At 42.3% G+C, this 10,737-nt stretch overlaps 2 protein-coding genes across 2 annotated transcripts; one reads left to right on the top strand and one right to left on the bottom strand.

Moving 5' to 3' along the window:
* The first annotated feature begins 624 nt into the window (after positions 1 to 624).
* On the top strand, positions 625 to 5,168 carry uprt (uracil phosphoribosyltransferase (FUR1) homolog). The gene is made up of 7 exons (XM_084450484.1): positions 625 to 1,009; positions 1,456 to 1,498; positions 1,596 to 1,665; positions 1,811 to 1,873; positions 2,897 to 3,058; positions 4,493 to 4,591; positions 4,759 to 5,168. Exons 1-7 carry the CDS (start codon positions 765 to 767, stop codon positions 4,863 to 4,865), a joined length of 789 nt encoding a protein of 262 aa, XP_084306610.1. The 5' UTR covers positions 625 to 764; the 3' UTR covers positions 4,866 to 5,168.
* Positions 5,169 to 6,787: 1,619 nt separating this feature from the next.
* On the bottom strand, positions 6,788 to 10,456 carry LOC311318811 (palmitoyltransferase ZDHHC15B-like; the record flags this gene model as incomplete). Its single annotated transcript, XM_084450244.1, has 12 exons — positions 6,788 to 6,791; positions 7,003 to 7,018; positions 7,295 to 7,401; positions 7,557 to 7,643; positions 7,770 to 7,906; positions 8,008 to 8,128; positions 8,273 to 8,305; positions 8,739 to 8,808; positions 9,408 to 9,528; positions 9,703 to 9,797; positions 10,071 to 10,097; positions 10,339 to 10,456. The coding sequence occupies 12 exons, from the start codon at positions 10,454 to 10,456 to the stop codon at positions 6,788 to 6,790; spliced, it is 936 nt and encodes a 311-aa protein (XP_084306370.1).
* Between the last annotated feature and the right edge of the window lie 281 nt (positions 10,457 to 10,737).

A 10,737-nucleotide genomic window follows, 5' to 3' on the forward strand; every position in this document is an offset into this window, starting at 1 on the left:
CCATAGCATCGCTCAACATTTTTTGTTGTGGTAAAAGTCACAAGGTAATTATTTAAAATAGGAATAAGAAACTCTACCTAAGTTAACTGGCGTTCAAATTGTGTGATTGTCCGAAACGACTATGGAAAACGATATGATGATTAGATAACACGTTATTAGGTATAGCTATTGAATGATACCCGTGATTGATAACCTATAGTTTTATCAAAGAGTATTCCCTATGCTCTGTCACTGACGTTTCAACTGAAGTTTGTTTTTTGACCATTCAGAGGGGTGAGATGGTAGTGATCTCATCTCCGGTTACAATGTTTATGTTCCGGTAGCTTTATGATTCACCGTAAATGAATCGTTTAGTTTGGTTCTTCGGTTCTTTGTAACACTGTATTTCACTCAATTAATCACGAATATGAAAACATCAGACCAGTGTAGGTTAAAGAGGGTGTTGTTAATCATGTTGTTGATCCTTAGCATTTTTTGTTTCGTAAGAATAGCGGAAATACATACTAGCCTATGTTTTGCGATTGTTCGTAATTCAAACATATTCGAATCATTCACTGAAGAGATTCATTCGCTTCTCGAACGTCACACACCACCACCAGAAGCATCTTCATGCTGTGCGGTTCTTTAGCTCTGAAATGACCAGCTAACGCTAGATTCATGTTCATCTAGTTTAATAGGAAAGGACATATAGTGCTTGTAGCTAGCATATAGTTTTTAATTTTATGGAAACCCATTTAGACGACTGTTTCGGAACATAAGTGAGAATGCCTTGTCAGAACCAACAACAGAACAATGACAGTCTGGAGCACGCGGCTATGAACAGCACGAAGCAAGTTCGCTTTGCTAGTCACTCCAACACCGTCGTGGCAGTTTCTAACAGGGACACCGGGGTCGCTGAAACTTGTGAAAATGTATTCAACAGTGATATACAGAGACAGATCGGACCGCAGTTGAAACTGCTTCCATTGAATGACCAAATACGGGAATTACAGACCATCATAAGAGACAAGTGAGTCATCATTCAACACCGGATAGCCCATATATGGGATAGCCTAGCTAACACTAGCGAGCAAGACCTAGCCACCCAATCCTAATCGCTCAGACTAGACTACATTAACTTTCACTTATACTAGCTAGCTAACGTAGCTGTTGGCCAACCAGAAGGGAAAATCGACAGCATGTTAACGTTACTATTTATAACTGTCATATTGTAAACCAATGTCTTATATGGCCTATGAGTTATTTGTTGGCATAGGGTATTGCGTAGATAACCCCGATATAACATTAGCTAGCTACATTAATAGGGCCGAAGAAGGCCTAGCTAGCTACCTTGCATGCCACAAAAGAGCTTATAATGGCTATAGCGTCATCTACTATAGCTGACCTTTATTTGCACAGTCAGTAGGATATCATGTAATTTCCTGTAATTATAATGTTATATCCCCTCATTCACAGGTCAACTAGTAGGGGAGATTTTGTGTTTTGTGCGGATAGATTGGTAAGCGATCGTCAATGCCATCATCTTGTGCTTTACACCTTAATACATCAAGTGACAAAATGATGCTCTGCCTAAGACCAATTGCTTTTGTCCTCAGATCAGACTAGTAGTTGAAGAGGGACTCAATCAGCTGCCATATAGCGAATGTACTGTGACCACCCCTACAGGTTAGACCCAGCGTTTTCAGTGTGGATATGCAACAGAATCTGACTTGTGCAAAGTGTAACAAGATTTGCAGTGTTGAAATTATCATCAGGGATACAGTTATTTGAGGTAGTCATTTAATATCTCTATATCCATTTTCTCCTGAAGGGCATAAATACGATGGTGTCAAGTTTGAGAAAGGCAACTGTGGTGTCAGTATTATGAGAAGCGGTAAGGCACTGCATACTAATCAATATTAAGAAAAATAATATATCATTATCTCAATTTTGTGGCTGGTTGCCTTTGTTAAAGAAGCAAACCAGACAGTTTATTTGTGCTTGGAGTTTTTAAAATCCCACCAGTTACTGTCATACTAATGTGTTCAAGGAGTAGTAAAGGGAAAAATCATGTTTAGCCCTGTTTTAAGGTTACTTATGATCATATACAAGACAGATCAAAAAGTTGACAAAACTAGCACTTTTGAGAAAGTTGATAATTGCTCTACCACCGTTTAGGTTATACAATGGATGTGGGTGGGCACCTTGAAAAATCATTCAAAAACATGTTAAACTCTCGATTTCAAAGACAATAAGCTCACCAAGGGGGTAATTGGTGTCCGTTGGTGTTCTGACATCAAATTCGCCGCAAAGTATGAATCCTGTAGGGTTTTATTGATCATTTTATGAAATCCATTGACTTGTATTGACGCGACCGTTGTAGATGTGTAGATCAATCCGCAGAGGGGATTCAGGAAGCAGAACTACTTACGGTAGCTGTTGTTATTGTTTATGTTGCGGAAGTTTACACACGTATGTAGTGTAATAGTTCTATGCTAAATATTTAAAAAATGCCTTTCCAGATGAACTAGAATCTTACTTTATGGCGAATTATATGTCAGAATGCCAACTAACACCTTGGTGAGTTTCTTGTCTTTGAAATTGAGAGTTTAACATGTTTTTTGAATGATTTTTCACGGTGCCCACCCACCAAAACGGTGGTAATTATCAGACTTTCTCAAAAGTGCTAGTTTTGTCAACTTTTTGATCTGGACCATTGTATATGATCATAACTAACCTTAAAACAGGGATAAACATGATTTTTCCCTTTACTACTCCTTTAATCTCTATTTGAGTGGTTATCCATGTTGCTTTTTCAAGCTAGAACTGATTGAATTGTCTACTTTCAAGGAAATTGATTTTGTGTGGGTGAACAAAGTAGCTTGAATGTCATGGTGAGACAGCTGTTTTTCTGCAGGTGAGGCCATGGAGCAGGGCCTTAGGGACTGTTGCAGGTCCATCCGCATTGGCAAGATCCTGATACAGAGTGATGAAGACACCCAGAAGGCTAAAGTCTACTATGCCAAGTTTCCTCCTGACATTAACAGGAGGAAAGTCCTACTCATGTACCCCATCCTCAGTGAGTATGGGCAGAGCAGCAGATGTAATAGCACACACAGGTCAGTTTCAATACATACAATGATGGAAGGGGTATTATTTTAAAAGGATACCTTGCCCTAATGGACTGTGATATCCACAAAGACAGTAGGATTGAGTTCGAATTTTCAAATAGTCGTGCCAATCTCCACATTCGATTTTTATGTTGGAGTCTCAAAATTATTCTTAGTTTTTATTTAAATGATTGGTTTAGTTCAGAGTGTTTATTTAAACCAGTATGAATATCCATCCATCCATCGTCATCCGCTTATCCGGGGTCGGGTCGCGGAGGCAGCAGTTCCAGCAGGGGGCCCCAGACATCCCTTTCCCTAGCAACATCAACCAGCTCTGCCTGGGGAATCTTTAGCTGCTCACAGGCCAGTGCGGAGATGTAATCCCGTCCTGGGTCTACCCCGCGGCCTCCTCCCCGCTGGACACGCCTGGAACACCTCCCTAGGGAGGCCCCCAGGAGGCATCCTCACTAGATGCAGCTTCAGCAATGGAGGCTTTGAACACCGACCACTCATGTTCGATGTCCCCAACCTCCACAGGGATGCCTGAGAAGCTCCGCCGGAGGTGGCAGTTGAATTCTCTCCAGACAGGCTCTTCCTCCAGACGTTCCCAGTTCACCCTCACTACACGCTTGGGTTTTCCAGGTCTGTCCAGAAGCTTCTCCCGCCATCGAACCCAGCTCACCACCAGATGGTGATCAGTGGACAGCTCTGCCCCTCTCTTCACCCGAGTGTCCAAAACACATGACCTCGGCCTAAGGTGTTCTGATGCCAAGTGTACTTGTGGGCATCCTTGTGTTTGAACATGGTGTTTGTTATGGACAAACCATGACTAGCACAGAAGTCCAACAGCAAAACACCACTCGGGTTCCGATCATGGTGGCCATGCCTCCCAATCATGCCCCTCCAAGTGTTGTATAAAAATTAAGCTATTGAATAACATAAATTATGAATCATTCATTTGATCTGGCTTCATGACACAGTGCATCATGGCTGATCATGCACTGAGAGAGAAGTAAGCCCATTAAAATACCAGTAGCCTAGAAAGGATAAAAGCCCAAAAATGTTATTTCTACCTTTATTTCCACTTTGTGTAAAAGTTTTTAACAAATCAGTTGTGTGTGTAAAAAATAAATCAGCTAGACAACATTGGCTCTTAAATCATTGGGATATGTTATATATGTTTTTTTATAGCAATACATTGCTGAATGTCTTTCGAATAATGAAATATTCAGTCTTAAGAACAGTAGAATATTCAAAAATGATTTTGGTCAGTCATGCACATCCCTAAAACAGTTGGGTCCATGAGGGAAGGGATGAGACAACTGTTCTACTTGATTTATCTATTTCTCTAAAAAATGACACCCCAAAATGGTTGTTTCTAATGCTTATGTGTGTACCCCCAGGCACAGGTAACACAGTGATCGAGGCTGTGAGAGTGCTCACTGAACACGGCCTCCAGGCCAAACACATCATCCTCTTGAGTCTCTTCTCGACCCCTCATGGTGGGTTTTACTTTACATGGATGTAGATGTCATACTGCTAAATATAATGCTCCTAAATCTTTACAATACAGCCTCCAAATCATTATTAAATGCACGTTTTGAGTCTTGACCTACTGACTGATTGACTGGATCACCAAAACTAAAGTTTGATTGTATAATCTCACCAGGTGCCAAGTCAATCGTCCAGGAGTTCCCCGACATCACCATACTGACCACAGAGGTGCACCCGGTAGCTCCCACACACTTTGGCCAGAGATACTTCGGCACAGACTAACTAGCTCCATTATAGGCCATTCAGGAGAACATGTGCATAGGAGAACCAACCATGAAATGCCCCTATCTCTGATATATGCATGTTCATGTGTTTGAAAGTGGTGGTGAGTGGTTACCCTGGAGAGGACTCCAGCTTTGCTGTGTACAGTATGTCGCCTTAATCTGTTCTCCTCAGTCTGACGCAAAGCAAAGATTTTCCTGGAAACAAAGAAGCACATTCCACACAGGTCTTTTAGAAAGTGGTCTAGTGAGCTTGTGTGCACTGCCGTCAGTTTATTGACTAAGGTATGATACTTGTAGTTCGTTCTTGATAACTTAATAGAAAACTATATTGGAATTAAATTTTGTTTTTCAACATTGTCACTTGTTTTAATGGCTCAATCAAAAAAAACTGAATATGTATTCAAGTTTTCAAAAGCTTTATTGTCCCCTAGGGGAAATTGAATCGCAGACAGGTAAAAACATAAATACATAGATACAACAATAACATTCAAGACCATACAAGACAACATAGAACAATAAAAAACAGAAATGTAGGCAGCCCACTCACCCCCCAGCCCAGAACATGAGATCAGAGACAGTAAGATCTAGTGGTAGGCTATGTCTTGTTTAGCCTGTCTATAGCCACAGAGACAAAGGAGACCTTATGTCTTTTTGTCCTCCTAGAAGGCACCCTGAAGAGCTCAAACTCCTTCCGCAGGGGGTGATCAGGGCATTCTAGGATGGCATTAGCCATCCTAAGGACCTCTCTATTGTAGAGGTCCATGGGCTGGGCCTGGCTCACCCTAGAAACCTTACTCGCCACTTTGACAAGACTCTGGAATCTGTTCTTATAGGACAGGCTTAAATTTCCATACCAGGCAACAATAGAGAAGGTAAAAACAGATTCAATAAAACTTCTGTAGATGTAGTAGACATTTGTTAAGGCCTTTACATAAATATGAATCAATTCCATGTCATTTAGCTGTATTGTTAAGCTTCATCTTTCGCTGTTGAGGGTGGACAACTCTTTCCTTGAAAGTTGGAACCATGAAGATCTTTCTGGTTTGAGTTGAGGTAGTACGCTATGAATCCATGTTTTCTGGTAGTTTTTGCATGGTGGGTGGGGGGGCCTTTTCAGTCTTGATGGAAGTTGGATGAGTGGTAAAAAATCGACATTAAGTGGCAGGTAGATGGAGTTCCTGATTTCTTGATTTTCAGGCACCACTTGTGAAATGGAGCGAAAAACAGGTGCAAAGGCTAATATAACCATTTCCATAAAGACACAAATAAATTAGCCCAGTGGTTAGTGCACTTGACAAGTGACCATCATTCATTGCCTACTGCTGTGCCCTTGAGCAAAGCACTTAACCCCAACACTAGCTCATACGTCGCTTTAGATAAAAGCATCTGCTAAATGACAGAAAAAACAGATGTAAACTCACCAGGGGATCTATCAGCACCACAACTCCTTTCCTTCCTACTGATGTCAGGCAGGCTTCTCAGAACCTGTCCATAAATATCACAAGCAATGTCAACTTGGCGAACGTGGAGAAACTATCCAATGCTCTCCTTGTTCTGCTCAAAACATTTATCTCTGTCGATCACTAAACCATGTGAACCCCTTTGTCCACTAGGTGACAGTAGAACTGCATGACCTTTTAGAGGCAGAGACCATGAAATAATAAAATTATGTAGCATAGGTAGCCTGTGTAGAAGGCAACTCTTTTTCCTGTATAGTAACAAAGTTAAACTTTATAAGATCTCAGACCGCAAGGAAGCTGACTCATCAATACGGACAAAAACATATTGTCAATAAACTATTCTTATAAATACAGAAACCTATATGATTTGAAAACTATCATAACCTATATGATTTGAAGAGATCAGCCAGTTTGACTGTAAAGAGCTAACAATGCACTACTGAGAAAGAGTGTGCATTGACTACCTGACACCACAAACACAAGTTGAGAAATTAGAGACACAAAAGAGTAATTTCTCAAAACAAAGGATCATATCAAAGGGCCATTAAATAGCTCAGTATATCCACTCATGCAAACAGGCTTTTCTCAAAATGTAATCTGCATGTTCCGTGTTCTCTAACAAAGCGTACCACTACTTTTCTCAACACCACTGCAAAACAACCAGCAAAAACAAACAGTTTGTGGCTCCCTTCTGCAGATAAGAGTGCAGTACACATGATATAACATCACTGGCTCCACGCCTCTCTGTGGGTACAGTATGGGGCATACGATCACCAGCCAGCTATGCGATCCTCCTGGGTCAGGCGCCACAGAGCACTTCCCTGCTGGAGAGGGTTCGGCACCATTCCAAGATGTCCATCTACACTGATTGCTTTGGATTGGCTGCGGTGTAGCCATGCACCGGCTTTTCCATCCTAATGACCACAGTAGCACCTTGGCTTCCCATGATGAGCCAGGCTCGGCTTACCTTGGCTCTCCACATCAGATCCTGCCTCCCTCCAGCTCTCGTTAGCTAATAAAGGGTCCTGGACCTTGCTGCGGCACCTTGTGGGGAAGCTCTGACCATTGCCCTGGCTGGGGGACACAAACAGTGGGCAAAAGAGTCAGGAGAAATACTAACTAGTCTGTGACAGTGACAGGGCCATTTTCCACTGATAAAATAGTATGTACAGCATGTAACAAATTGGTTTAAGAATCTATTAACAAATTCTATGTACCCTCAAACCAACCTTGAGAACAAAGGGATGAGCCAGAGTATCTTCTCTTCACCAAACACTTGGAGGAAATTCTTGCGGATTCCCACATTGAAGCAGTGCCTGTCAGGACCATGGGGGAAAAAGGGAGCAGAGAAGGACTCTACGACAAGAGAGAGAGAAATGTTTATCGCACATTTGTTCTGTAGCTCGGGTAGTTGAGCTATAACTGGAAAGCCCTCAAGGTACTGACCCAGGGTTGTCCTGTTCCTTGCCACCAGCCAGCAATGGTACCCAAAGAGGGCCAAGAGGGTCACAAAGAACATAAGTGCCACCAGCATGAGGAAGAGAACATGCAGTTTAGCAGGTCTAACTGGGAGCTCCCCCTGCAGAAGAGAGAGACCACATGGATACAAACAAGACAGTTCAGTTGGGATTGGAAGCTTTGTCTTCAGGTTAACCTACAAAGGCAGCCCTGAGCACTCACCACCCAGTACTTGATAAAATAACGCAATACTGTTGCAGCGATAAAGAAACAGTAGAGTATGGAGTAGGCGAGGAACAGCAGGAAGAACTTGTAGTTGGAAAATCCCACACAGTTGTTCAACCTGGGAACAAAACAAGAAACCGAGATGTCAGGGCTTTAACTGCAGTATGACAGATTTGCACAACAGTTAACAGTTAAAGTTCCTGATATTGGTTCTTTCAGTATTTACCAACTAAATATTTTGCAAAGAATTCTTATTACCAACCATGGACAATGATGATCCATTTTAAGGACACACCTGCACAGAAGAAATAGACTGTCAACCACCAAGGTCTGTGCAGTGGGACTTGAGGACTGGATGGGAATTTAATTTACTAAATGCAAATTAATTTACTAAATGGATTTAATAAATGCAGCTTATGTACTGTAAATGCAGTTTATTTACTGTAGATGGGCAACATGCTGAAATCAAATAGGGTGACACTGATGTTGACTGCTGGTGTTGGGGCAGAATAACACAGCAACCTCTTCCTGCCTCTCTATTGCCCCATCCATCTTTTTGTTGACAGACGCAGATAAACACTGTGGCAGGGCACTTCCGGAGCATCTCTTAATTAGCATGCGAAACACAGTCATGGAGACACACGGCGATATCCTCTTACTTCCTCTCCTACGCGGGAGGAGGGCCATCTGAAAAAGAGAGTGCCGACAAGCGGGGGGATAAGACTTACGTTTCACAGGCAGAGCAGTGGTGGCACCGGTCCGGCTTAATCACCTGGCAGTGATGGCAGAACCTGATAGCTGGGGACACAGTGAGTGTTCAGCTGACATCTAGGGCCATTTGATCCCACACACTATACCCCCCCCCCCCCACCCCACCCCTCTCTCTGAATGAGAAGTGTTGCATGCCTGATCCCTAAGCAAGCGTTGGGAAGGGCTTGTCACAGCTGTACGCACAATAGCTGTCACTCACACACTAATCACACTTTGTATGAGTGGTCCTCCTCTCACTTATCCATAGCAGGTGGCTAACATGACAGCTGCTGAGGTCACCAAGCAGTTCATCTTTAAGTGGGTCCTTCGGGCCAGAAAAGAAGGCATGCTCAGATTGCGCTTATTTAGCCCAATGGGTTTTTGTTGAGTACTCTGGTGAAGGAAGAGGCTATGGACACTGTGGTTCACCCAAGCATGCAGCAGGAGAGGTGTCAGTATGGGTACAGATAAACGGCTTGAGTTTCTTTGAAAGGATTCACCTGAGAGGTCTGTTATTTGTCATTCTGTAACTGTAACTCTCACCACTGACAGGGGTGATGCTGCCTTTCGGGGGAATAGAAGCACATTGGTGTGGAAGCCACCCATTCAAAGCACTTATGTGGGGTGTGAGCATATTGTCAGCATACCTCCAGATGCTGAGCGGCAGTAGATGGGAAGTCTCTGTGAGATCTCCACAAGGATCTGCTGTTGGGCTTCTGGCCTCTCCTCCATCTCATACCACTGTCTGTCTGAGTAGGAGAGCTGGAACTGCGAGCAAACAGGACCATGAAGGTCATACTATATGTGATATGAAGGATTTTAATAGAAAGTGTTGCGCATGAAGGCTGATATGGACTACAAGTCGCTTGAGTGCGCTGTTACACAAAATTCCCAAGATACAGTCAAATAAAGTGTAAATCACACGAGTCAAACTACTATTACTTTTTTAGAGGGTGATGAAGGTGGAGTAAATATAGACTTCCAGTAGGTCCAGTGGAACATCCCAAAACACACATGGAACATCAGCAGGTAAGCCACTGCAAGGTTGATCAAGAATTCACAATTTACGCAAACAAGGGATTAAAGCCTTTGGTGCACAATGTATTCATTCTGCAGACACTGAATTTGAACGTCAAACTAAAAGGTATAAGACAAATTGACTAGTAGGCTACATTACTGACAATTTTAGAATAGAACATTTTTGATAGTTTGTCTAATGAGGTAAAAGTTGTGATTGTGAGTGGCAAGTGTAGGTACATTATGGGTACATAGCTACATAAAAACGACTGTCAGTTTTACCGTAGGCCTACCTTTTTCTGAAGTATTGTTGAGAGTGACTTCAAACATAAAAGGTGAACAAACAATTGACTCCATTAATAGATTAGCATGGTTTTAAATCAAGCATACTTAAAAACAAGCAATTTCAAAAAATGTTCCATAAGTGACAAAAACAGACTGGTGAGATTAACGAACTGAATAAAATTGAGAAAAACAGACTAATTCGAAGAATGCATTTTAACAAGACAAGCAAAGGCACTCAAATGATTATAAATGAGCAGGTTGTTTTGCGCTACTTACTAAAACAAAGTTGAACAACGTAGGCATAATAGGACCACAACACAACAGAGGTGATGATGAAGACTGGAATCCAGGAGACGACGCGCAAACACAGCCTGAACGCCCCTGACGGCATCATGTCAGCGCCGGACTGTAGTAGAGTCGCTCACCACGTTATTCATCATAGGAACCGACAACCACGTAATTTGGCTCCGACGAATAGGCAGTTGTAGAGTGCAAAGGCAACTTTAAAAGTAGTACCATATTCAAGACCAATCAGGACTGTCAGATGAAACCCGTCAGAAAAATACACATGCATGTAGAAGCGGCGCCCCCTCATGGCCGTGAAACGCACGTTTAATCTAAAAAAATAAATACTACAAACTTTACCAACCATGTACCAACCGAATCAATCACATA

Source organism: Borostomias antarcticus (assembly GCF_949987555.1).
Source record: "Borostomias antarcticus genome assembly, chromosome: 15".
NCBI lineage: Eukaryota > Metazoa > Chordata > Actinopteri > Stomiiformes > Stomiidae > Borostomias > Borostomias antarcticus.

Coding starts and splice junctions, on each gene's coding strand:
- uprt (XM_084450484.1), top strand. CDS start 765: ATGCCTTGTCAGAACCAACAACAGAACAATGACAGTCTGGAGCACGCG. Junction 1,010..1,455: donor CAGACCATCATAAGAGACAA/GTGAGTCATCAT, acceptor CCTCATTCACAG/GTCAACTAGTAGGGGAGATT. Junction 3,059..4,492: donor ACTCATGTACCCCATCCTCA/GTGAGTATGGGC, acceptor GTGTACCCCCAG/GCACAGGTAACACAGTGATC.